The sequence below is a fragment of the Danio rerio genome, chromosome 24 (genome assembly GCF_049306965.1).
Source record: "Danio rerio strain Tuebingen ecotype United States chromosome 24, GRCz12tu, whole genome shotgun sequence".
NCBI classification, from domain to species: Eukaryota; Metazoa; Chordata; class Actinopteri; order Cypriniformes; family Danionidae; genus Danio; species Danio rerio.
Window position 1 is genome coordinate 44381820 of NC_133199.1, and position 27995 is coordinate 44409814.

A 27995-nucleotide genomic window follows, 5' to 3' on the forward strand; every position below is an offset into this window, starting at 1 on the left:
GGTGGCAGGGCGCACCCTTATAGAGAGGGTGAGGAGCTCAGAGTAGAGCCGCTGCTCCTCCACATCAATTGAAGTCAGCTGAGGTGGCTTAGGCATCTGTTTCGGATGCCTCCTGGACGCCTACCTAGGGAGGTGTTTGAGTAATATCTCACCGGGAGGAGGCCTCTGGGAAAACCCAGTACATGCTGAAGCGACTATGTCTCTCGGCTGGCCTGGGAACGCCCCGGTATCCCCCCAGAGGAGCTGGAGGAAGTGTCTTGGGAGAGGGAAGTCTGGGGTTCTCTCCTAAGACTCGACCCGGCCACGGAAAAGTGGATGAAAATACAGTTTAAGACCCTATTCTAAATTATTTTAAATATTATCCAAGTGCAGTTTATTAACATTTTTAAACATAATTGGTTTATTAACTAATTCCTAATTACTGATATCTTTTGTTTTTGTCATGATGACAGTATTTAATATTTTAGTAGTTATTTTAAAAGATATATAAGTGCTTTATTAATTAGGCAAGTCATTGGGCGGCAGTGGAATCAAAAAAGTCATTAAAATAATCTCAGCCAAACTTAAAAGAAAAAAGACATTTACAGAAGAAAAATTTAATAGGAGTTACTGTGAAAATGTCTTTGCTTTGTTAAACTCTATTAAGTGACCACAGCTATATCACCCTGCAGCCCAAGAGTGGTTACTCAGTGAAGCTAAGCAGGGCTGAGCCTGGTCAGTAACTGGATGGGAGACCACATGGGAACACTAGGTTGCTGTAGGCAGAGGTGTTAATGAGGCCAGCGGGGGGCGCTCAACCTGTAGTCTGTGTGAGTCCTAATGCCCCAGTATAGGTAATGAGACACTATACTATCAGTGAAGGCCGTCTTTTTGATGTTAAACTGAGGTCATTAAAAATCTCATGGCACTTCTCGTAAAGAAGAGTTGGAGGTTGAAACTCCCTCCATCTGCACTTAGCGATCATGACCTCTCAATAACCCAATCATTGGCTAAATCACTGTCTCTCCACTCCACCTATAGCTGCCGTCACATCATCCAAGTGGATACTGGACACTGGTGGAGGTGTGGAGAGACCCCCCTCATGATTGTGAAGCGCTTTGGGTGTATGGCCATACACGATAAATGTGCTATATAAACACACTTTACATAAATTGAGCTAATAACTGTTATAAACATCAATAAAAGTCACTTTGTCAAACTTTTGAACATCACAAGTTGTCGGACCCAAAATGCAATTTAAAATCATTAAAAACTGGAGAAAAATAAAAACTGAATCACAAAATATGGAAAACACTGTTAATTTATGATTATTTTTGTTTTCTCAGTGAGGATATACAGTAGCTGTTCTTTCTTATTTTATTTAATTGTTTCATCAGCGTGAGCAGTATGGAGGACAGACGTTATTTAGCGCGCTTACTTATTTACCAGTATGACAGAGTAAGATGCATCTATTGCTTATTCTCGGGCAGAAATCTTTAATCCCAAATCATTCAGAGCAATAAGACTGTCACTATGACAGAGCCCAGATTCTGACTTTTAGAAACGTATATATCATGCATGACTGTAAAACAATCAGAGTTAACAAATATTGTGAACAATAAAATCAAATTGGCATGTTAGAAAATCCTGTTTCTTTTAATTCCGATTGAAATATAATGTTTTAGATGGAAATACAAGTAACTTCATTGTGTATTTAAAGAATTCATCTATTGTTTGAGTGGAAGAGCCAAAATAAGGTTGCATTAATTTATGAACTTATGATTTTGGGCAATAACAGATTTTATTTATAGTCTTTATTTTCTTTTCAAGACATAAGAGTTGTGTAAATATTAGTATTTGAGCTGTGTTGAGCTTCTTTTCTTTCCTTAAGGGCCCTTTAGTCTTTCAGGATATGTAATAATGTTGGGTCACATTGGAACCGGTGCCTGAATGAACCCAGAGAACAATCAGAGAATTTATATGCTTTTACAATTGATCTCCCCATTAGATCTCCCAGTTGAATGCATTTATTATTTGCACAAAATGTTCAGCGATGTGGAGGAGAAAAAGAGATTTGTACTGGTCAAAGATTAGTAAGGGCTGGTATTATGGATCTTTAATAGCTTTAACTTAATATAATGTACCTTTAATGATGCTGTATCCAGTGAAAATGGCAAATGTATTGAAACACACTATACAGGTCAGAAGTTTTACAACAGAATGATTTTGATTCAATGTTTTTAAAGGATGTAAAAAGTATAGCAAGAAAAATCAAATGAATTTAAATGAGTTTAAGTATTTAAAACAACTGTTTTCTTTATGAATATATTTGAAAATGTCATTTGTTTTTCTGATTTGAAAGCCGATTTTTGCTAATATCATTACTCCAGTCACGCAATAATTCAGAAATCACTGTAAGATTCTGGTTTAGGAAACATTTAATATTTTTGGTTAATATTAAAATTATTATGGCATCACGGATTCGAGTCCCGGCTTAGCCAGTTGGCATTTCTGTGTGGAGTTTGCATGTTCTCCCTGTGTTGGCGTGGGTTTCCTCTGGGTGCTTAGCAGTCCAAACGCATGCGCTATAGGGGGATTAATAAAGTAAATTGGCTGTAATGTATGAGCATGTGTGTGTATGGGTGTTTCCCAGTACTAGGTTGCAGTTGAAATGGCATCTGCTGTGTAAAACATATGCTGGAATAGTTGGTGGTTCATTCCAGTGTGGCAACCCTGATAAATAATAGACTAAGCCGAAGGAAAATGAATGAATGAATGAATTTTTATTTAAGCTTTCTTTGGCGAATGTCTTCATCACTTTTGATCAATTTATTTGCTAATTTCAGCTTAGTCCCTTTATTAATTAGGAGTCCCCACACACACAGCGGAATGAACCGCCAACGTATCCAGCATGTTTTTTACGCAGCTTCCAGCTGCAACCCAGTACTGGTAAATCTTTGCTAAAGTAAATAAACCTATTCGTTTCTATAAACTCTGAACCAAAATAAAAACAGATAGTGACTGTAAACCTTTGAATAATATAGTGTATAATGCTACAAAAGCCTTTTATTTCTGATAAATGCTAATCTTTAGATCATTTTCATTCATCAGTGAATCTTAAACAAATGTTAATGATAACATTATTAATATTAGTATTAATAAATGTTTCTTGACCATCAAATCAGAATGATTTCTGAAGGATCATGTGACTGTAGTGATGCTATTTCAGCTTTTAAATCACAGAAATGTCTTACATTATAAAATATAATAAAGTTAAAACCAGTTATTATTAATAGGAAAACAATATTTCAAACATGTGCATGAAATGAATGACCAATAGAGACTTAAAAACATAAAACTCATACAGTTGTAGAATATTTGACTGGTAGTATAAATTAAAGCACACTATTTTTCTTTTCTTTCTTTCTTTCTTTTTGGCCGCAGTGTCTTTAATATCGCTGTAAAGCTTATGCCCAGGCGGATCACGCCCTGATAGGCATCAGTATTTATCCCATTTTAACAATTACTAATAATCTCTGATAATAACTCCTAGTCTTACAAGAGGAAGATACTCTGAATAACACTGTCAAACTAAACCGGGGGAAATCACATTGAATGTGTTTCAAATGCACAGATTTTATTGTGCCATGAAGGACCAGGGCATCCTGTTCACGCAGGGAGAGGAGAGGTCCAATATTGTTATCATCATAATAATGATGATTTATTATGTTTTGTTCTGTTTTCTGGGAGTGATCTGGGAGACATGTTGCCCTGGAATATAATGACACTCGTAAAGATGTTCAACCCTAAAGTATCATGAAACTAAAGAGACATTGATGTGCAGTAGATGCTCCAAAACTGATAGAAACATTCAGAAAGCAGAATCCAGGTGAGACGTTTACCAGACTCTCATCCTTTGCGAGGTTTTTGTTGGTTTGTTTTCATTATTTTTGAGGTTTTTTTCCATGAAAACTGAAATTCATTGTAATTTTTTTGGTTTGAATGAGGTGTTTATTGTGGTTAATTGTTAACTATGATGTGATTATTAAACATTAAATAAAATAAAGTGTTTAAAACATAGTTTGTGTCATGTTCTTATTAAAGCAACATGGTTTTTTGGTGTGTCAAGGGGCTGTTTTACTTAAAATCTCACTGCATGCTTCACTAAAACTGTTTTAAAGTGGTTGTTTTTGAGGTTTTGAGTTGTTGAAGTAAAATTAATCAACAGAAGATTGGCGTTCTGTAATTAAAAGTTATTAAATTAATTTATTAAAGCATTCATTTTTGACTTGTCAGGTCTCAGACTGTTTCACATTTTATTTTGAAGGCTTGTGGTTTGTCTGCATTGCATTTGTAGCATCATGATGTCAGATGATCCTGTAGATTTTCTATTTGAATATATTTTAAAATGTCTGTATTTTCGAAGGTGGTTTTCAGGTAAGACAAGTGTGCTGGCGTTTCATGTCTGTGATAAAAAATAATGGGAAAAAGTTTCAAGTTTGAAGTATTTTACTAAACAAAATAATTGCACTGTCGCCTCATAGCCACAAGAAGGTTGCTGGTTTGAGTTGACATTTCAGAGTTTGCATGTTTTCCCAATGTTGGCATGGGTTTCCTCCGGTTGCTCCGGTTTCCCCATTGTCCAAAGACATGTTGTATTGGGGAATTGGGTAAGCTAAATTGTCCGTAGTGTATGTGTATGAATGGGTGTTTCCCAGTGATGGGTTGCAGCTGGAAGGGCAACCGATGCGTAAAACATATGCTAGATAGGTTGGCGGTTCATTCCGCTGAGGCGACACCAGATTAATAAAGAGACTAAGCTGAAAAAAATTAATGAAGAAATAAAAATAGGTGTTTTCTATTTGAATATATTTTAAAAATGTACGTTACTTTAAAGCAGATTTTTTATCGTCATTAATCCAGTCTCGTGATCCTTCAGAAGCCATTCTGTTCAAGAAATATTTATTAATATTCCTATTATTTCAGCTTCCTTTGGTGAATAAAATTTCACAATTACCAGCCTGATCTCATGAGGAAACGCAAGTATTTTACATTCTGTCAGATTATTGGCTAATTTGTACGAATTTGTACGATTTCAGTTGATTCCACCCCTACCATCACTGAGTGATGAGCAAATTGTGCTAAATTGTACGCATTAGATCGTACGAATTCATACGAATTAGCCACTAAATCAAAAAGTTACGAATTGCTGTGAGATTGCGTTGGAATTGCAGCATTTATCTGAAATAGAAATCTTTGTGATATTATAGTTTGTTTTATTATCAATTTATTGATTAATTTAAAGCATCCTTGCTAAATAAAAGTATTAATTTCATGTATTCATGTTGACATTTAGCATTCCTACTTAAAAAAAAAAAAAAAAAAATTTCTTTTACAATGAGTATATTGTAATGCTGGAACACAGCTAGCATTTTTCCACCAATGATGAACTTCTGGTAAAAGCTTTGTGACTATTTTCAATTTCATACAGCACCGATGTTGTATTGTCATTACGATACACTCAGTTGAATAGACTGAAGCATCTATTTGGTTGTTATTGCATAAATAGAGATGAAAGACTTTTTAAACGCAGACTCTGACATTAGCAGCAGGCTGCTGCAGAAATTCCATTGAAAATACTGAGGTAAAATTATTTTATAATCATTTACATTTATAATATTTCCATATTTTAAAGACATGGTGTGGAAAAATAGACTTTAATACGGTGCTTCTTGTTTGATCTGATACCCACTTTATATTGTATCTCAGCCAGGCAGTGAAGATTGCACATTTTTTAAAAGAAATCAGATCTTAAATGCAGTAATTTTGTTTGATAAAGTCTAGATGCGTGGCTGGCGGATCAATATAGCAACATTTTTATGACACTGTATAACAATAATTAATATTTTTACAGTTGGGTTTATAGGGCCACAGGTTGGCATTAAAAATACAATTTATTGGGTAATTTAATAGAAAACATAAATAATACTTGGTACAACTACTGTTTTACATTACTGTGACGGTTGGGGTGGGGGTACACGTTAATAAAATACAATAAAATAGGAAATTAGTAAAGAATGTAAATAATTGTCTTTATCTTCCAGCCTCAACTGTATCTGATCTAGCAACAACCATTTTATATTTACTGAAAGCCATGGGGCTAGCTGACTGAAATTAAAATCTGTGTGCATATACCCCATTTATTATAAATGTTTCAAATGTGAAATAAGCCAAATACACTTGAGAGTATAAGCATTTGAACCACTGATCTATAATAGGAAACATATCTATAACATATAACTATCTATATAATAGTCATTATATATAGATCAGTGATTTGAACGCACTGGGATGTATGTGTGCTGCGTGCGCCTGCGCAGTGACATTCTTCTCCAACCGTCGATCCGCTGTAACGAACGTCGTCTCTCCGCCTCAGGTGAGTGAAGAAGGATTAAACTCATTTATATTACAACATTTATATACAACAATATTATTATGTGGTAGTTGTCTAAGAAACAAATGATTCGTTTAACCTTGATTGTGTTGTCTTTATATGTCAAATAACTTTAGCTTCTACTGAATCTGTGTTAAATGGCTAACATTACTTACTGTAAGTAACGTCAAAATGGCAAGTACACTTAAAAATATTACTTATACACTTCGTCCTAAAAATATGTACTTTTTATGAAGGAAAAGTAAACGCTTTTATCGTGTAACAGAAATGTATGCAAAATTTGGGGACAAAACTATCATTTTCAACAGACGGTTATGCTCCTGCTTAATGTTATATGTGCCTGTCAATCATCTCGACATATTCTCGATGTCTTTCATTTATAGAAGTCTCCTCAGGTCGTTGATCAGAAGTTACTGACCAATCGTGTCTCTATTGAAGTTCACATTGTCGTTGCAGATTAAATATAACGGAGAAAACGTGATGACAATATTTTCCAGTGGGTTAACATAAGATATTAGTTAACCCTTCAAACATAAAGCCTCTCTGCATTTAAAGATAAGTCTCGCGCATCCGCCATGATTGTAGTAATATTTTATTACCCGCATTTGTAACTTAGTTATAAAATTCACGTCTAATGACAAGGCTCTAATCTTTCGAATATATTAATATCTTAAATATTAAATATCTTGAAGCAAATCTGAAAATATTTTCTAACGTTTCTTTAGAAAACAAGTGCCCAGTATTAGTCACAAACATGATGATATCAGTGTAACATCTTAATATCCATATTAATTTGTTATGTACGTTAATTATTTTTTAAATAGTCAACCAAGTGAAGTTTAACAGAGCAAGTAATATTTATTTTTTCATTTTGGAGAAAGTCTTGTTTCTTTAATTTTTTAAAAAGTAGTTTTATTATTTATTTATTTATTTTAAATATATAATGCCAATATAAGTAGTGCCCTTAAGATTTTTTTCTTCGATGGCTAACAAAGCACTGCTGTACAATCACTAGCCTAATTTACTTTAAGCCGAATACTAGTATGATGCAAAATAACAAAAAAAAAAAAAAATTGTATTTGCTGTTATGATCAATTATTTATTAAGACTAGTATATTTTAAAATGTGTAAAAAATCTTCCCTCTGTTAAGCATCACTTGGAAAATATTTCCAAAGTAATACAAATTTCTCAGGGGGGATAGTAAGTAAATCTTCAACTCTAAGCATATTATTTGTTGAGTGATAGATTCTGATAGAGGAAGAAGTTATAATTCAGGGTTCATATGGTCATTCAAAACCTGGAAAAGTCATGGTATTTTGAAATGGCGTTTTCCAGCCTGGAAAAGTTTTGGAAAAACAGAAAAACTCACAAAGTTTTGGAAAAGTCATTGAAATTACGTTTACATTTAGTCATTTAGCAGACGTTTTTGTCCAAAGTGACTTGAGCTGCGGTCACACTAGATTGTGTGCTTGCGAAATTCTGTCGTACGGCGCTGTGAAAAACGGCGAAGTTAAACATAATGATTAGACCTTCATAAAAGTGATTGATTGCTCTATATTTTAAATTTCCTATTTTAAATGATTTTATTAGTCTAACTAATGTGATTTCACAGGTAAGAATTCACCAAGCTTAAAATTTCGAATGCAGTAAAATGCTAAACTTGCGTTTCTGGTTTGCCGCATTCGCATTCCTATAAATGGATGTCTATCAAGTGAAAAGTGCGATCACAGCTTCACAATAGAAGTAGTTTTACCTACTATTACTATTTTAACAAACTAATAACATTATCTAAAATTAGTTTGACAAATATTTGGTACTGGAATGGAGGTTAGTTGTTTTAGCTTCTTTTCTTGCCCAAAAACATGATCTCACATCATTAGTGCTGTGTAAGCATCATCTATTTTACATAGATATAGAAAAAAATTGAGACTATTGCGTGTTTATGATATGCTTTATTAAATTGTGCATTGTTTCTCTTTGATCTACCATGTACACGTAGACGTTACATGAAACATTAGCTCATGAAAATTAACTTTAAAGTCCTGGAATTTTTGTAATAAAAATGTGTATGAACCCTGTATAATATAGTTGAAATAATCAAGGAGATGTGATTAAAGAATAAATCACAGATTAAACACTGGATTAAATAAAATAAATTGTTGTAAAAGTAACAGAAGAATGTGCAATAAATGACATAAAAAGTGTTTACTTCATCAAAACCCTTGATAACAACTTCAAAGTTTCCCTTAACACCATTTGACTTATTTATGTGATTGACTTTTTTCGTCACACCTGTAATTCACACATTTTCACTCTATATACATGAAATATAGACTAAAAAGGCACAGATGCAGTAATTCAGAATTGCAGTTTTTATTAGAACCAGTACTTAAACATGGCTTCACAACAAACAAACTCGTTATACTGGATGATTACTCTTCATCATGTCCTTTCTGTAATAAGAGAGAACAAAAGAAGAAGGTAAGTGTCATTACTAACTGTGCTGTGATTTCTAATAGTTATTTGGAGCAGAAAAAATATACCTTGGGTCCTGAATCACGGCTCTTGGCTCTCATCTTGTTGACCTGAGATTCAGCAATATCAGCCCTCTCCTCTGCCTCGTCCAGCTCATGCTGCAGCTTACGGAACTTGCCCAGGTTAGAATTGGCCTGTTCCTCCTGAAAAACACAGGGACAAACAAAACATCATGAGGAAATCATGATGTTTCTAACGCAATGCTTTAATGTCTGAGTGCTATCATTTACTTACAGCCTCTTCAGCAGCTCTCTTGTAGGACTTGACCTTCAGCTGCAGTTTGTCCACCAGATCTTGAAGACGAGCCAGATTCTTACGGTCTTCCTCAGTCTGCAAACAGAATGTACAAAATGACTTCATCGTGTTCTGTATGTGTTAGAAAAAATGGTGCTATGAATAAAACTGCATATTTGTCAAAGAAATAACCTGGTAGGTGAGCTCCTTGATGCGCCTCTCATATTTACGGACTCCTTTTACAGACTCGCTTGCCTTTCTCTGTTCCAACTCTACCTCATTCTCCAGCTCTCTCACCTAACGAAACAAAATTAAATGATGTGAACTACTCTTTAATATTTGCAAAATGTGTAAAGAGAAAACGCCTGATTTTCAGTAGCTTACCCTGGCTTCCAGTTTCTGGACCTGCTTCTTGCCACCCTTCATGGCAATCTGCTCAGCTTCATCCAGACGGTGCTGCAGGTCCTTGATGGTCTGCTCCATGTTCTTCTTCATGCGCTCCAGATGAGCACTGGTGTCCTGCTCCTTCTTCAGCTCCTCTGCCATCATGGCAGCATCAGTGATGGCCTTCTTGGCCTTTTCCTCAGCATTCCTGCACTCCTGCACTGCCTCCTCAACCTCAGTCTGAAGCTGAGTATTATCTCCCTCCAGCTTCTTCTTCTGATTCAGCAGGCTGGTGTTCTGTATCATCAAAATTGTTTATATCATTAAAGATGTCAACAATACCGAAGTATAAAATAATAATTAAACAGTAATACAATCACATGAGTATTTAAAATGTTTTACCTGGGCATGCAGGAGCTGAACTCTCTCACTGACGTCCATCAGTTCCTGCTCAGCCAGTTTCCTTCCTCTCTCAGTCTGTTCCACCAGGGATCTCAGCTCATCCAGTTCAGCCTGCAGCAGATTGTTGCGTCTCTCCACAATGGCGATGTTCTCTTTGAGATCATCATTGCCACGCAGAGCATCATCCAGTTGCATTTGGGAATCCTGTGAGGTATGAATAAACGAAATTACTGCATACCTATCCTGTATTTCACTAAAGGATAATAAAATCTGAACTGAAGCTTGGCCATACCTTGACATGTCCATGAAGACTCTTGAGTTGCTTCTGGGCTTCTGATGCCTGCCTGTTAGCCTGGCTGAGCTGAATCTCCATCTCATTGAGGTCTCCCTCCATCTTCTTCTTCAGTCTGAGAGCTTCATTCCTGCTGCGAGTCTCTGATTCCAGTGAGCTCTGCAGGGTATCCACCACTCTCTGCTGGTTCCTCTTGGCCTGCTCCATTTCTTCATCTTTCTCAGACAGCTTACGCTCAATGTCAGCTTTGACCTGATTGAACTCCAACTGAGCTCTCAAGATCTTGCCTTCCTCGTGTTCAAGAGAACCCTTTAAGTATGAAGGAAAGCATTTTAAGTCATTAGCCTTAAATTACTCTAATGTAAATAACATAATAGGAAATGATCATTCTCGGTTACCTCAGCCTCCTCCAAGGCTGTCTGGATCTCTGCTTTTTCTTGCTCCAACTGCTTTCTGATTTTCTCCAACTCATGGATGCTCTTTCCGGTTTCTCCGAGTTGCTCAGTAAGGTCAGAGATTTCCTCTGTTAAACAGAAGAATAACTGTTAAGCAAACATTTGCTGATGGTAGCATCTGTTAATCTTGTAGTTAACCAAAATACATACCTTGAAGGTTCTTGTTCTCTCTCTTCATAGTCTCAAGTTGATCCAGGACCTCTTCATACGAGTTCTTCAGCTTGAACAGTTCAGTGCTCAGAGATCTGGACTCTTTTTGGGCACTTTCCAGTTCAGTCTGAGACTCCTCATACTTCTGCTTCCACTCAGCCAAAACCTGATTAAAGCAACAATTTAGGTGTTTAATAACCACCTATACTGAAAAGACAAGTAAAATTAATTCAGGTGATACATGTTTATTTTATGTATTACCTTGTCAAAGTTTCTTTGCTTCTTGTCCAGAGCAGCAGCAGCAGCATTGGATCTCTCCACGTCCACCATAAGATCTTCAATCTCATTCTGGAGCCTGTGCTTGGTCTTCTCCAGAGAGGAGCATTTAGCATTAACAGCTTCCACAGCCTCTTCTGCTTCCTGGAGACGCTGTGCCAATTTTTTCCTAATTGTGTTAGAAAGCAGAATTTCACAACCGATTAGAAATAATAAATCATAAATGGAAGAATTAGTAAATTTACTTTTGAAAACCAAATAGCATATTTCCAAGTTCTTACTTGGCATCCTCCAGCTCCTCAGTCCTCTGGATGGCATCAGTTTCATACTTGGTTCTCCACTGAGCCACTTCAGAGTTTGTCTTGGACAGACTACGCTGCAGCTCAGCTTTGGCTTCCTGCTCCTCCTCAAACTGCTCCCTCAGCAGGTCAGAATCATGACGAGCAGACTGAACTGCATGTGCCAGGGCATTCTTTGCCTGAAAGAAGTAAAAATATGTTGTTATTGTCCTGCATAACAAAACGAATTCAGTTTCTAGAAGAAAAAAAAAAGCATTATGAATTACAACAAACCTTGACTTCCTCCTCTAGCTGTCTCTTGAGGTCTTCAATCTGCTGAGTGTAGGACTGCTTTCCTCTGGTCAACTGAGACACCAGGGAGTCTTTCTCCTCCAGCTGTCTGGACAGTTCACCTGAAATACCAGAAAATAAATTTAATGACAAATTAAAATTTTAGAGCGACACATTTTAGCTGATTACTATTGAGACCCTACCATTCTCAGTTTGCAGCTTGGCTTTTTGCATGGTGAAATCGTTGATTGTGCGCTGTCCTTCCTCTGCTTTGGTTCTGTACTCACTCATCTGGTCCTCCAGAGTTCTGCACATTTTCTCCAGATTGCTCTGATAAAATGTATTGCATAAGTAAACTACATGAATTCTCCATTGCCGGTCTTACTTACAAACGTTTCTGGGTTGCTACTAACCTTTGACTTGACAATCTGCTCCATGTTGGAGACCACATCATCAAGCTCTAACTTCAGCTCGCTCTTCTCTTTCTCCAGCTTCTGCTTGACTCTCTGAAGGTTGTCGATCTGCTCTCCCAGATCAGCCACACTGTCGGCATGTTTTTTCCTCAGTGTTGCAGCAGTGGCCTCATGCTGCAGAGTGGCCTCTTCAAGGTCTCTGCGCAGTTTCTGGAACTCAGCTTCACGTTTCTTGTTCATCTCGATCTGGGCAGCGGTGGCTCCACCAGCCTCCTCCAACCTCTCGCTGATCTCCTCCAGTTCTCTGGACAGATCGGCTCTCTGTTTCTCAACTTTGGCACGGGCAGCTCTCTCAGCCTCCAGCTCTTCCTCAAGCTCTTCAATTCGGGCCTGGTGATTGAGGCAAGTCACAGTTTTTGATCTGAATCATATTAAGTGATTGTTTTATACATGTATTTGATTTCTTTTTTGTTTGTTTGTTTGTTTGTTTAAATATACCTGAAGCTCCTTCAGTTTCTTCTGGAGCTGGGCACCAAGAGCTTGCTCATCCTCAATTTTGCTGTTGAGCTGGCTAATTTCAAAGTCCTTCCTTTATTGTATAAATAAAATTGTTTCATGAGAGAATTTTATTTATTGATTTATTTAACAGAAATCTACTTGAATTGTTTCAAGTGTTCTTACTTCTTTAACTTCTCCTCCATTTGCTGTTTGTCATTTTCCAAATCCATAATGCTCTCCTGGGTCAATTTTAAATCACCCTCCAGCTTTCTCTTTGCCCTTTCAAGATCCATGCGGAGCTTCTTTTCTTGCTCCAACGATCCTTCAAGCTTATTATTTAAAAAGTAATTATTTAGCATTGTATTGCAAAACATGTCACATCATTATAGTACACTAGCATATTTAAAGTAAAACTTTGTCAAGACATTTTACAATGAGATTTTGCTCTACCCACATCATCCACTTGCTGCTCCAGCTTGGCTTTGGCTTTGGTGAGTGTGTTGACTTTGTCTTCCTCACTCTGGAGGTCGTCCAGTGTTTGCTGATGGGCCTCCTGTAGAGCTTTCTTCTCCTTGGTCAGCTTAGCGATAATCTCATCCAAAGCTGCCATCTCTTCTGTCAGGTTTTTAACCTAAGAAAAAGGAAATTAGATCAGGGAAAACTCACAACAGCCCATTTGTAAACATGCAAAAACTGTAAAATGTATAACCTTGTTCTCAGTGGCATGTTTCTCCTTCTCCACTTTGGCCAGAGTGAGCTCCAGATCATCAATGTCTTTCTTGAGTTCAGAGCATTCATCCTCCAGCTTTCTCTTCTTTGCCACTAATTCAGCATTCATTTCCTCTTCATCCTCCAGCCTCTCAGTCAGCTCTTTGGCTTTGGCCTCAAGCTGGATCTTACTTTTGATTAGACCCTCACATCTCTCCTCAGCATCGACAAGATTATCTTGCTCCTATCAGAATGGGGGGAAAAAATGAATGAATGAATGAATGAACTTTTTCAACATTATTTGTTTTTTACTTGTTAAACGTTAAAGTCGTTTTATGGACTCACAGACTGCACTGCAAGCTGCAGGTCATTCTTCTCTTGGAGAAGGGAAACCATCTTTTCTTCAAGTTCCTTTTTGCGGGCTTCAGATTTGGCATAAGCCTCCTTCAGCTTGGTGAATTCCTCCTTCATGTTGGCCATCTCTTTCTCAGTCTCTGCAGTCTTCAGCAGTGGTTTGATCTTGAAGTACAGCTTCATCCAAGGCCAATTCTTGACCCCCATGAAGGCACGCACATTCCACTGGATCACCAGCAATGAATCTCTGCAAAGTAATCCAGTGATAATATTAGCTGACAGTGACTAATATGTTTTTCGTTGTATTAAGAAAATATTATTAATCCTAACCTGCGTTCAACAATTTTCTGGAACTCAAGTCTTGAGAGAATACCACGAGCTCTTGCTTGAATACCAGTAATGATGAGAGCAAGACGGTCATCTCGCATCTCCTCAAGAGTACCCAGAAGACCAGCCTTGAAGAACACCTTAGTATGTCCTAACTTGTACTGGTTGTGATCAATGTCCAGTGAGCCCAGGAGTTTCTCAGCAGCTTTCTTATTGTCAATAAATTGTCCCTCAGGGTTAGCAGATGGGTTCAGAATACGGTATCTGACAAGAGGTTAAAAAAAGTAACAAGGTTTTGTGATTTGTGCATTAAAGGTATATTTGTTTATTTAATTTTAGGTGTCTTGTTTAGGTTCTTACCTCTGTTTAAAATCTCCGTACAGGATCCTGTTGGGGAAGCCCTTTCTGCAGATTCTGATGCCCTCCAGCACACCGTTACAGCGCAGCTGGTGCATGACCAGAGGATTCTCCATCGCCCCAGGAGTCTTAGTCTCATTGGGGATCAGGCAGCGCACAAAGTGAGGGTGAGTTGACCTCAAGTTGGTCATCAGCTTATTCAAGTTCTCCTATAAGGTTAAAGAAATCACAACGTCAGAATATTTTTGAAGTACACACTTTGGTTTCATTTGTTTTTTTTGTTTTTTTTAAATTGCTTTATAACTCTTACCCTATGAAGGGCTGACACAGTCTGGAAAGAAGAACCCTTCTTTTTTCCACCTCCTTTACCTCCCTTGGAATCTTGGGCTGAATCATGTAAAATCATGTTATTCTGACTAGTCATAGTTCAACCCCCGAAAAAAAAAAATGTATTCTGAAAACATCTATACTGAGCATCAGAAGAACTCACCAGAGTCAGCACCAGAATATCCAGCAAACAAGAATGACAACAGCTTCACTGTAGACTTTTGGAAGAGTCCGACAACAGTCTCATTCAGAGGATCCTTGTTCTTCACCAGCCAGTTTGAAATGTTGTAGTCAACAGTGCCAGCGTAGTGAACCAAAGCGAAATGGGCCTCTGGTCTACCCTTGACAATCCTGGGCTTCTGGAAAGTAGGGTTCTTACCAAGGTGGTTGTCATAAAGCTTAGCTTTGAATGTTTGATCGCTAGCTTTGGGGAACATGCACTCCTCTTCTAGGATAGACATGATACCCATGGGCTGAAGAGAAATGTAAGACATAAGTGTTAAAAATATGAAGATCGAACACATATATCTGAAGCAGTTTGCAACCAGAATTACCCACCTTCTCAATAAGCTCAATACAAGCCTGCAAGTCCATGCCGAAGTCAATAAACTCCCAGTCAATGCCCTCTTTCTTGTATTCCTCTTGCTCCAGCACAAACATGTGGTGGTTGAAGAACTGCTGCAACTTCTCATTAGTGAAGTTGATGCACAGCTGCTCAAAGGTGTTGAACTGTAGACAGAAGATATTATATAATTACATGTACTGCTTTTACATTAGTTTCTGAATTACAATAATCAGTTGTTATCAGCTTACATCAAAGATCTCAAAGCCAGCAATGTCCAGCACACCAATGAAGTACTGGCGAGGCTGTTTGGTGTCCAGGGATTGGTTGATTCTCACAACCATCCAGAGGAACATCTTCTCATACACTGACTTAGCCAGAGCACCAATCGAGTAATACACCTGAAAGAGTGGAAGCAAATTTAAATGTAATAATATATTTCATGATTTAAGTGGTTGTGTCAGTGGTAAATGATGTGATGTTTCTTTACCTGCTGGACATTCTGTCCCTTGGTGACCCACTCATTTCCTACTTTGACTCTTGGGTGGCACAAACCCTTGATGAGGTCAGCAGAGTTCAGGCCCATCAGATAAGCGACTTTATCAGCATCTTTTAGAGAAAAGAGTTCCGTTAAAACCTTTTTTCACAAAGTCACCAGTGGCAGTGAGGTAATGAGTGTAAGGATTACATGCCTTCAGTGCCATCAGCCTCTGCCTGTTCCTCTCTCTGCTTCTGCTTGAACTTCATGTTACCAAAGTGCATGATGGCACCAGTCAGCTTGTAGATGCCTGATTTTTCATCTTGTGTGAAGCCCAGCACATCAAAGGCATCCTGTCATTTGAAAACAGCATGTCACACCAATAAGATCAGTCTACTTTTATTTGACTTTTCGTAGTACGTATCACTGGCCCCAATCTATGTATATGATTTTGATGAGTTTGACAGATTGATTGGCTCCCTCATCACACTTTGGAGATTTTAGCTGTTTTGATTACACATCATCATGTATTTTAATCAATTGGCATGAAGGCTAAACAGGGGTTGGCTAAACATATTGGTCAAAAAAATCATCATATATTGTCCATCAGCTAAATATTCCTCCATTTAGTTGATGGACAATTTTTCAAGATTTTGACCAATATTCTTAGTCAACCTCTGTTTTCTTAGCCAGAGAAAAACCATATCAGTCAACCTCTATTTTGATAATAATGAATTTCACTAACGTCAGTGGCAATCAACTCTTCGGCATCATCAATCGATGCCACTTGCGTCTCTCCTTGGGAGATGTAGGAGTAATCATAGGGGTTGTTGGTGATGAGCAACATCTCTGTAAAGAACAGGCAGTACAGTTAGAGACAGTGTATAGGCACACTTTAAAATGGTATATTTAATTCCACACCGATACCTACCCAGCAGCTCCGGTTTCTTCTGAGACAGGATCTGGTAGAAGATGTGGTAGTCTCTCTCAGCTTTGAGCTGATAAGTGACACGAGACTTCTCAAGCAGGTCTACACGATGAAATTTAGCAAAGTTAATGCAGTGTTAAATATATTTTATGTGCTATTGGAGTCTTCTAATTATCATAATAGTAGTAATATAAAGCATACTCACAAGTTTCAATATCTGCTGAGGCCAGTTTTCCACTCACACCAAAGTGAATTCGGATAAATTTACCCTGTTTATAATTGAAAATAATAATCACATTATTCATACTAATAGGGTATATGCCGAAGCATGCTAATAGGACTTTTAATTTGCTAGTAACCTGGGTTAAGCACTTCCAGCGAACTGTATGCCAATGCAAAAATCGGTGCGTTTAAGGTCTGTTTTCTTTAAAAATCAGCGATCTCCACTGGCTGAGTGATATCCGATATAAAGTGGGTCTCAGATTGTACAAGAAGCACTGCATTACATTACATTTCCCCCCGTCATGTCTTTATAATATGAGCATTTACTTTACCCCAGTATATTCAATGGAGCTTCTGCGCTAGCCTGCCAATTCTGACGGGCGCGTGTGAGTAAACGGCTTTGTCTCGTTTTACGCTTTAACAACTAAATGAATGCCACAGTTTATTTAACTGAATGTATTTTAAGGACATTACAACATTAATGCTGTAAAAGGAACCATATAAAATGGAAAAAAGTTGACAATAACAGCTCACCGGAAGTTTATCAGTATGGGAACAACAATAGCTCGACATATACCCTAGTACACATCTATACACAGTGCATTTTTACTTACGAATCGGGAGGAGTTGTCATTTCTGATGGTCTTGGCATTACCAAAGGCCTCGAGAGCAGGGTTAGCTTGGATGATTTGATCCTCCAGAGTACCCTATTAACAAACATTAACATTTTTAAAATCACAAAAGAATTACATTTATTAAAATAATTCATATTGATGTTTTTATTTTTGTACAAGGAGTTCTGTAACTATAATCACCTTCTTCTCAGAAGCTGCATCTTTTTTCCCAGATACTGCAGCAATGCTGGCAAAGTACTGAATGACTCTCTTGGTGTTCACAGTCTTTCCAGCACCAGATTCTCCACTGTGTATTTTAAAGGATACACGTTTTACAACATTCAAAGCATTTTTAAGCATTTCACATGATTGTGAGAACTGACTTACGTGATGAGGACGGACTGGTTCTCTCTGTCTGTTAGATGAAATGGCCAGATATAAATGAGGGAAGTTTTGTGCATAATAAAATCTGCTAAATATATGTAAAGTACAGTTCTTACCTGACAGCATGTACTGGTAGGCGTTGTCAGAGATGGAGAAGATGTGAGGAGGAGCTTCAGTCCTCTTCTTGCCTCTGTAGGCTTTGACCACAGAGGAATCATACACTGGCAGCCACTTGTATGGGTTGACAGTGACACAGAACAGTCCTGAATAGGTCTGTAATGTAACAGATGAATAGGTTTAGTGGAGTTGTACACATCAGTACTGGCAGTCACTTCATTACGGCTCAATGTTCATGCTCAATGTTCATCACTCACGTAGATCATCCAGGCTGCGTAACGCTCTTTGAGGTTAAACAGCACAGCAGGCTCGTGCAGGAAGGTGAACATCGCCATGTCCTCAATCTTATCAAACTTTGGCGGGTTCTGAGGGTGAACATCGCACTCCTTGAAAGTAAGAGTCTGTAGAACAGAGCAAATTAATTAGTTTTTCACCAGCTACAATACAAATTTTGTCACTTGTATATGTTTTGCTGTATTAGAAAGTCATAGAAACACAATCATGGTATTTTTTTTTCTTTTTCTTTTACTTTTGGGGAAACTTATGTATATGAATTTCCATTCACCACTTTAGACATTTGATAAATGTGACCAGAATTTCAGAAATATGTAACAAAGGCCCACTATTATCATATTCAAATAACTATAGCATCCTTACCACGGCTCAAAATTAACTTTCTTACTTGGTATCAACCGGTGCTCCCAACCTGAAATATTTATATTAGGAGCACCAGAAAAAAATTTAAGAGCACCAGAAAAAATTTAGGAGCACCCAACAAAAATTAGCAACGCTGCAAATTGTATATTAAGGGATTTATTGTATTTGAAAACAACATCAGTTTGGACTAACAAAAGCCAGAAACAACTATGTAACTAATGCTGTGATGACTTAATATTTGTGCTATAATTCCAAAATTAATGTTGAATAATTATGAAATATTAATGATGACAATAATAGTAACAATGAATTATATTTCTCATCTTCATGCTGCCTTGAATGTACTTTAATGTAAGTTATCTGCTATATAAAGTCCTACTGTTACTATAAGAAAAATAAATTGATGGTTTGCATCAAACACAAATGAAGCATTGCAGTAATATTTATTTTGTACTATTGTTTTTATATGCATGTCAATTTAATAAATAATATTTCTGCTACAAAACAAACTAAAGATTATAATAAATCATTCAATTCAAGGCTGAAAGATGCAAAGCAGTCATCAGTAATTAAATAGAAAAATAATATACACCTCAAGAATGAACGGACGAAAGACGGAAAAAAAGTCTCACTTATAAAAGTTTTGGTTTCGGTTCGTGTCTTTTTAATGCTCAGCCTCACTACGCGCTGAATTACATCTTTCTGTGTTTGCGGAAAAGCATGTGAGTCAGCCGGCCCAATATATGAGGGGGGCAGAGCAGGATTCTCCCGCAATACTGTTCTTTGTTATAACCCGCATCAGTTTAAACTAAGTAAAGGCAAGCTTCTTTGGCGATGGTGTTTTAGCGGACATTTGCGCTGTTGCAGCCTGATCTCACAAGGAAATGTATGAACAAGTTACGAATTGCCATGAGACTGTGTTGGCTGAACACGCAGTGCATGCAACGCATCGAGATTCAGTGTACTTTTTACTCTTCAGCCGTTTCCATTCCCCGCGGTCACAAAAGCCCTCCCTGTCATCTGACAGCAGAAAGTCTTGAGTGATTGACAGCTAATATGAACCAATATAGCGGCAAGGAAGACCGCTTTAACCACGTTTTTAAAAAGAAAAAAGAAAAAACAGGTCGCACTACAACCATTATATGCAGTCGCACGATTGCTCCCAAATATATTATGAGGTCGCATAGCTTAAATTTCAGGTGCATATGCGACAAAAATGGCCGCAATTTCGAGCCCTGCTTACCTTTCCATATTCAGTATCAACAGTGACTTTATCACCGTCTCTACTGGTGATGGAGGCTTTGACGTACTCAACCTCAGGGTCAGGCACAAAGCACTCCTTCTTCATGTCAAAAATACGAGTTTGGGCCTCCAGACGCTCCTTGTCAGACTTGCGCAGGAAGGGAGCAGCAGACCCAAACTCTGCCATAACGGCGTCACCCATTTTGAAATCTAAAACAGATGAACAAACTTATAAATATAATGTGCTTCTCTGAGAAAAGGAACAGCACAGGCAAATTTACAAGTGTAACACACTGAAATCACAGTTACAGGAATGATAAATAAATGCATTTTAGTATTGTTTTTTCAGGTAGATGCAAAACTTCTCACCTTGTGTTTGTCAGACCTCTGTACCTTGTAACTGCAGAGCTGGTGTTATGCTAAGGACACAACAAAAGAGCGTTTAAGAACACTAAAGTGATTTACTTATCAGGAAAATCACGATACCTAAACTTGTACTGGATTTGTCTTTCTGTGTTGGCTTTGGATGCAGTGTTTGTGAGGTCCAGGAGATCTCCCTTTGGCTTTCTGCATGGAAGTTCTTTGGTTCTTACCTCGGGTTGTCCTGAGTGTTGTGTCCCTCCAGAGCTGGTTCTACCTTTTAAAAGCCAGTCGCTGATCCCAAAAATGGTGGTTCACTGTATATGCCCCACCTTTGTTTCACTAAATAAACCTTCAAATGATTGGATGGCGTAGGATGCTCGAGCGGTTGACATATATGGTGTGATGTAACAATAGGCTTAAAGGAGGATGGACAAACGAACACCCGTGTTGCTTTAAAGATTCATCAACACCATCCCAATTAGGAACTTCTTTTTACGACGTTGTCTCAGGTCAAAAAGAACAACAGCAGTCTATTTTGGATCCCTTCCTCGTAGAGCAGGACACCTCTTGACATCTGAGAAATGTGAAACAGGGAACAAGAATTTTTATTGTTCTGCTCAGCCTCCTCATTGTTGTCTTTTCTCAGAAAGATCAAGCTTCACAAAGAGCCAGCATATGCAATTTATCTGATTCATTTTAAAGCCTAATTCTCTCTGCATTGGATGGGGTTTTATTATAAACCTTTTTAAGACTGTTCAAAGATGACTTGGAAAATGCAAAGACTTTTGAAAAGTGCATTTTGGATGAAGTGCTTGAAACTGCTTTAAAATATAAATGGTTTGCTTTCTTAAATTAACTATTAAATAATATTTAAATATGTAAATAATATATATTATATATATTATATACATAGATATAATAAAATATATTATTTAAAAAAAAAATATATATATATATATTTTTTTTGCTTTTGCATTAATTTAAACTCTGGAGTCTGTACTTGTTTATTAAATATAAATTTAAGATGAAAGATGATATACAGTTGAAGTCAGAATTATTAGCCCCCTTTGAATTATTATTTTTTTTAATTATGTCCCAAATTATGTTTAGCAGAGCAAGGAAATGTTCACAGTATGTCTGATAATATTTTTTCCTCTGGAGAAAGTCTTATTTGTTTTATTTTGGCTAGAATAAAAGCAGTTATTCATTTTTTAACACTATTTTAAGGACTAAATTATTAGCCTCTTTAAGCTACATTTTTTCCGATTGTCTACAGAACAAACCATCATTATACAATAACTTGCCTAATTACCCTAACCTGCCTAGTTACCTCAATTAGTTAAGCCTTTAAATGTCACTTTAAGCTGTATAGAAGTGTCTTGAAGAATATCTGAAGTGCTGTCATCATGGCAAAGATAAAATAAATCATTCATTAGAAATGAGTTATTAAAACACGCTAATAATTCAATTAGGCTAATAATTCTGACTTCAACTGTATAAAATAAATTACATTTAATAGGCTCAATGACAGTAATTCAATGCTGTGCAAAAGTGCTATCAAAGATGTCCTTTGGAAGACTTCAGTGTACTGCAGATTAACAAACAGCATGTAATGATGTATCTATATGCATGTAAATATGAAATGTCTCTCTTGTAACATGATGGAAAAGTTTGAAAATGCACCTGGAAAGTGCTTGAAAAGTGCTTAAATTTGACTTTAGAAAGGGTTCATTAATCAGTTCCATTTATCTAAAGTACCACGGCCAGATAATGTGAGAATGTGAGAATAATCTCTCCTTTGTCAAAGTAAAGTCTGAACACATCTGTGAGATTTAAGGTTCAACTTTTGCACACATTGATTGAGACAGTCATATTAGCTAAGTAAAGAGGAGGACTAAAAGAAAATGTGACAAATATTTCAGGTCTGTCTATAGATGTAGGCGATGGACAACCGACAGCTGGTCTTTTGTGCTGTGAAACAAGTCTCAATTGTCACGGCTTGTACCGCTGGACCTCAACCTCTTGCTCTTCTTGTTGACATCCCATTGTTTTTCCTCTATCCTTGAGGACAAAGATAACCGTACTAGATTTTTCTCAGCTTCTTTACAGTCACCGCTGAGGGTCGCAGACAACTGTGGGCAGGGTCTCTGCAGCAGCTGTTCTCAGAACTGCAAAAGCTCTGGTGTGAATTGTTGAAAGTGGCTCATCTTTATTAAGGACCTTGGGATCTTTTAACATGAGGATTAGGATCAACTTGATCCTTTTAACAATATTAGTATCAAAGTAATGCTGTTAGAAGACATTCTTATGAATTGTAGGCGCTTCTGTTGTTTTAGACAGTTGTCAGGATAATAGAATGGCACATTCATGGAATGCTTCTGCTGGACTGTGTTGTCACTCTTGGCTTTGAAGGTCACAGCGTTGTGCTGCTCTAAAACAGTTTTATTTTATTAATATTATCATTATTGTTGTTGTTGTTATTATTATTATTATTATTATTATTATCATTATTGTTAATATATGTTTTTTTAATATTACTGATTTTTTTTTTTAACTGCAGTCCCACTATGGGTTTAAAAGTTTAAATGTTCTCACTTTTCAGTAAGAAAATTTAAGATTACAAATTGGTAACACTTTATTAGTTAATATATTTATAAACAATTGATAATACGTTTATTACAGTATTCATCTTTGTTAGTGGATGAAAATAAAGTTGTTAGCTCACATTGCATTACTTATTGTCAAACAAGCAAGACTTTTATTTTAATAATGCATTAGTAGATATTGTTTATTTTTAGTTCATGTTAGTTAATAAATTAACTAATGGATCAATGTTTTAAAGCAGTACCGAAGGTTTTAGTATATCATAGATTAAGAATATAGTGACAAACAAAACTTATAAATGTGTAGACAAACACATTTATGTTTATTTCAAAAAGTACTAGACATAATACAAATATTTAAAGATTAAAGTTGAATAAAAAACTGCAAAAATATTAAGTGTTTTATTAAAAATGTGATTCTAAAAAATCTAGGTTTTCTCTACTTTTTTAAAGGCTGCACAAATCAACATTTATTGATTTATATTATCACAATAAAATACAAATTTATTATAATAATAAAACATTCTTACTATTACAGTACTACTAAATAAAAACAAAAACAATACTACTTTAAAATTGCACTGTAAAATAAAAGCTTGAGTTTTTATTTTAGATCCTACAATAATAACTTTATACCACTAGGGCTGCAACTAACCATTAGTTTAATAATCAATTAATCTGTTGATTTATTTTTTTCGATTAATCGATGAATCTGATATAAAAAAGGAAAGCATTCATTTCCAACCGTTTATTTAAAAAAGCTCATCACAGAACTGTTGTAATATATAATAATATAAAATTTAAAAACTAAGCAGTTTTGTCCTATTTTCAGTCCAAATATCTAAATATTTTTAAATTAAGACACATACTAGACACATGAAATAGCACAAGAAATGAAATGCACAAAGAAATGTCTTGTTTTCTCAAAATTAAGTGATTGTTTGCTTAAAACAAGTTAAATTATTTGTGAATTGGGTAAGAAAAATAATCTTAATGAGATATAATCTCAAACAGATTTTTTTACTAGTTCATATAAGCGTGTAAGTGATCATGATCTATAGCGTGAGATGGGCGTCGCCATGTTTACTTGCGGCCGCACGTTTGCCTCATTCATAAAAAGCAGAACATGCAGGATTCAGCACGTAAATTCACCAGTTACTCCCCAAATGCATGCAAGAAAGTGGCTGGTGAACTTAGAGAAGAGTAGATTCAACTTTATAGTTACTTTCACAATGTGCAGGGCTCGAAATTAACTTTTTTACTTGGTAGCACCGGTGCTCCCAACTACAAATATTTAGGAGCACCAAAAAAATTTTAGGAGCACCAGAAAAAATTTAGGAGCACCCACCAAAAATGAATGAGCACCGCTGCAAATTGTTTTTTAAGGGATTTGTTGTATTTTAAAACAACATTAATAGGACTGACAAAAACCAGAAACAACTATAACTAATGCTGCGAAGACATTGATATTTGTGTGCAATAATTCCAAAATGAATGTCTAATAATTAGGCGATAGAATATTAATGATGTCAATTTAATAAATAATATTTCTGCTACAAAACAAACAAAAGATTATAATAAATCATTCAATTCAATGATGAAAGCTGCAAAACAGTCATCAGTAAATAAATAAAAAAATAATATACAAATCAAAAAAGAATAGACAAAAGAAAGGAAGTAAAGTCTCACTTCTATCACTCTTTAAAAGTTTTGGTTTCAGTTTGTGTCAATTTAAATGTTCAGTCTGAGCTGATTTTCATTTTTCTGTGTTAGTGGAAAAGCAGGCGAGTCAGCTGACCCAATTTAAGAGCAGGCAGAGCAGGATTCTTGCGCTAACCATCGGCGCAATACCGGTCTTTGTTATGAGCCGCAGTTTCAGTGTAAACTTAGTAAAGGCGAGCTTCTTTGGCGATGATATGTACAGTATTAGATTTGACTTTTAGCGGACATTTGCGCTGAACACGCAGTGAATGCAACGCATGGATATTCGGGCGCCTTCTCCAAGAAGCGCGTACTCGATTGATCTCAGCTGGCGGATCATTATTCACCACGTGACGTGTCATGATCGCTTTCATCTGCGCCTCAACTTTAGGTGGGGTTTGCAAACCTGTGTGCTTTAAGTTTTTACTTTTTAGCCGTTTGCATTTCCCGTGGTCATAAAAGCTCCTTCCCTGTCATCTGACAGCGGAATACCTTGTGTGGATGACAGCTAATATGAAGCAATATAGCGGCAGGGAAGAACGATTCAGCACGTTTTTACAAAAAATCAAAACAGGTCGCACTACAACCATTATCTGCAGTCGCACTAATGCACCCAAATATATTATGAGGTCGCATAGATTAATTTTCGGGCGCATATGCGACCAAAATGGTCGCAATTTCGAGCCCTGATGTGTATCTGATATGAATAAAACACATTAGCAAATTATATTTGAATGTATTGTTAGACTTCCTTGTGTGTTTTACAAACTCTAAATGTTTTACTAGTACGTGTGTATATTTACATGTCTAACACATAAATTAAACATTAGGTGGTGAAAACGCTGCATAATTGTGATAATATGACACGTCTTTCTCAGTAGGGTTAAGTTGGTTTTGTTTTCGAAAAAAAAAACCCTGAAAAAAAAAGTACTTTTCCGACGGTCCCTTACTGAGAGCTCTGCTCAGCGCCAGCTCTCTCTGACTCAGCGCACAGACACCGTGCCAAAGCTCAGTTTGATTTTCTCAGTTGCTGCTCTAAAGGTAAACGAGCTAACGTTAACTTGTCATGCTTGTCAAGCTGGATAATGAGTAAAACATCAGCACCAGGGACTTTACTGTCCAAAACAAAATAAAAGTAGGATTCTGTTGTGATTTACCCTGCTGTTAAACTCTCTTTATCCTCATCCCTGTCTATGAGGTGCCGAACTCTGTATCAGTGCGCATGAGAGAGACCGTGTTCACTCCAATCCACGCTGAACTAAAGTGTTTTTTAAATAATCAAACGTCCCTGTGTTGCGTGACACAACGAATCGATTATGAAATTTGTCGCCAACACTTTTAATAATAATTGATTTGAATCGATTTATTCGATTCGTTGTTGCAGCTCTATTTACCACAACTATAAAATTAATCTAAAACTAATACAAACTCAGATGGATAGTGATTTGCATGTGTCAGAGCAAAATGCTTTACTGTAAAGCATGTTGCACATACATGAATTTGATTATATTGCAGTCTAATAATCTGACTAAGCCATATTTTATTCAAGTAATCATTTAGCCTTAAAATTAAGATCTCAACCTGCATAAAGTGCCATTTTCCGCTTATAAAAACATGCTAGTCATATATCCTAATAATCAATAAATATTTGTATGCCTGGGGCTGTACACAGTACATTCAATCTGCCAGTTTGTTTTTCTTATTAACAGGTCATGAAGATCATAACATCATAAAGCCACTTAGACTACATCCCCTGTGGTTCAGAGATCATTTCTGGTGTGCATCTCCGATTGCTGGATCAAGCGAACATTTGCTGGAGGGTTTGAGTGTAAAAATGTGTAAAAGTGCAGAGTTTGTTGTTTCGGTGATGTAAGTGGTTAGCATGAGTGCCTAATTAAAGCCTTTACTCTGGATTAACAGGAGAGCTTCAACATCCTGACTCTTTTCCTTCAGCTGCCAGCTCCATCTCTTGCAATGACGAGGTGGAACATTCCGATCCGCACGCTTCCCTGAGACGCAGGCGCTTCATTCTCAGCTGTTTGAGCCCTCAGCTCACCAAAAGGTCAATGACTTGACCCATTGTGCATCACCACCATCGAGCAGGCTATTAATGGAGACTTGGGGGGGTCTGTTTGCTTGATTTACTTTGACAAGTGTCCAACTGGGCATCCCATGATGCTTTTGCTCCTTTGATTGAGTTACTTGTCATTTCTTTGGTATCCGTGCTTGGACCAGCTGTGTGATGGAGGCAGAGAGCACAGGTATTAATATGGCACTATAAAACCGTACTCTATCTATCTATCTATCTATCTATCTATCTATCTATCTATCTATCTATCTATCTATCTATCTATCTATCTGTCTGTCTGTCTGTCTGTCTGTCTGTCTGTCTGTCTGTCTGTCTGTCTGTCTGTCTGTCTGTCTGTCTGTCTGTCTGTCTGTCTGTCTGTCTGTCTGTCTGTCATTTTATCGTTCTGTTTATCGTTCTATCTATTGTTCTGTCTATCTATCTATCTATCTATCTATCTATCTATCTATCTATCTATCTATCTATCTATCTATCTATCTATCTATCTATCTATCTATCTATCTATTGTTCTATTTATCTATCTATCTGTCTGTCTGTCTGTCTGTCTGTCATTTTATCGTTCTGTTTATCGTTCTGTCTATCTATTTTTCTATCTATCTATCTATCTATCTATCTATCTATCTATCTATCTATCTATCTATCTATCTATCTATCTATCTATCTCTCTCTCTGTCTGTCTGTCTGTCTGTCTGTCTTTCTGTCTGTCTGTCATTTTATCGTTCTGTTTATCGTTCTATCTATTGTTCTGTCTATCTATCTATCTATCTATCTATCTATCTATCTATCTATCTATCTATCTATCTATTGTTCTATGTATCTATCTATCTGTCTGTCTGTCTGTCTCATTTTATCGTTCTGTTTATCGTTCTGTCTATCTATCTATCTATCTATCTATCTATCTATCTATCTATCTATCTATCTATCTATCTATCTATCTATCTGTCTGTCTGTCTGTCTGTCTGTCTGTCTGTCTGTCTGTCTGTCTGTCTGTCTGTCTGTCTGTCTGTCTGTCTATCTATTTATCGTTTTATCGTTCTGTCTATCGTTCTGTCTATTGTTCTTTCTATCTATCTATCTATCTATCTATCTATCTATCTATCTATCTATCTATCTATCTATCTATCTATCTATCTATCTATCTATCTATCTATCTATCTATCTATCTACCTCTCTGATCCATCTATCCATCCATCCATCCATCCATCCATCCATCTATTTATCTATCAATCATCTGTCTGTCTATCAATCATCTGTCTGTCTATCTGTTTAACTGTCTGTCTACCTATCTATCTACAGAACAAACCACTGTTGTCCAATGAC

General features: G+C 36.7%; 1 protein-coding gene and 1 long non-coding RNA gene across 5 annotated transcripts in view; one reads left to right on the forward strand and one right to left on the reverse strand.

Annotated features, from left to right (window-relative positions):
* The first annotated feature begins 6360 nt into the window (after window positions 1–6360).
* LOC110439132 (uncharacterized) overlaps window positions 6361–27995 on the forward strand; it is a 33675-nt gene continuing 12040 nt past the window's right edge. Inside the window, exons 1-3 of one of the 3 annotated variants that reach the window (XR_012399614.1) lie at window positions 6361–6415; window positions 26296–26414; window positions 26507–26847. This is a non-coding gene — a long non-coding RNA (uncharacterized lncRNA). Of the gene's footprint in view, window positions 6416–26282; window positions 26456–26506; window positions 26848–27995 lie in introns of those variants that run through there. The other 2 variants (XR_012399613.1, XR_012399615.1) reach the window with 2 other exon arrangements.
* Window positions 8792–20538, reverse strand: smyhc1 (slow myosin heavy chain 1). 2 transcript variants are annotated; one of them, XM_005162920.6, is made up of 38 exons: window positions 20513–20538; window positions 20289–20338; window positions 19921–20129; window positions 18278–18421; window positions 18020–18176; window positions 17907–17934; window positions 17721–17826; window positions 17520–17612; window positions 16889–16952; window positions 16687–16785; window positions 16501–16604; window positions 15970–16108; window positions 15768–15886; window positions 15529–15678; window positions 15274–15444; window positions 14879–15188; window positions 14699–14775; window positions 14392–14597; window positions 14035–14295; window positions 13696–13951; window positions 13352–13594; window positions 13097–13273; window positions 12826–12971; window positions 12643–12733; window positions 12145–12534; window positions 11935–12061; window positions 11735–11853; window positions 11444–11640; window positions 11148–11331; window positions 10887–11052; window positions 10680–10804; window positions 10282–10590; window positions 9990–10193; window positions 9588–9884; window positions 9396–9500; window positions 9204–9299; window positions 8978–9112; window positions 8794–8887 (listed from the first exon to the last, which is right to left on the reverse strand). In XM_005162920.6, exons 3-38 carry the CDS (start codon window positions 20119–20121, stop codon window positions 8867–8869), a joined length of 5817 nt encoding a protein of 1938 aa, XP_005162977.2. In that variant the 5' UTR covers window positions 20122–20129; window positions 20289–20338; window positions 20513–20538; the 3' UTR covers window positions 8794–8866.

Bases quoted from the DNA above. Each gene is read 5' to 3' on its own strand.
- smyhc1 (XM_005162920.6), bottom strand. From the start codon at position 20,121: ATGGGTGACGCCGTTATGGCAGAGTTTGGGTCTGCTGCTCCCTTCCTG. The intron at 15,189-15,273 runs GTGGGTAATTCT...ATTTCTCTTCAG, and splicing joins GTATTGAGCTTATTGAGAAG to CCCATGGGTATCATGTCTAT. The intron at 9,501-9,587 runs GTAAGCTACTGA...TTGTTTCGTTAG, and splicing joins TCCAGAAACTGGAAGCCAGG to GTGAGAGAGCTGGAGAATGA.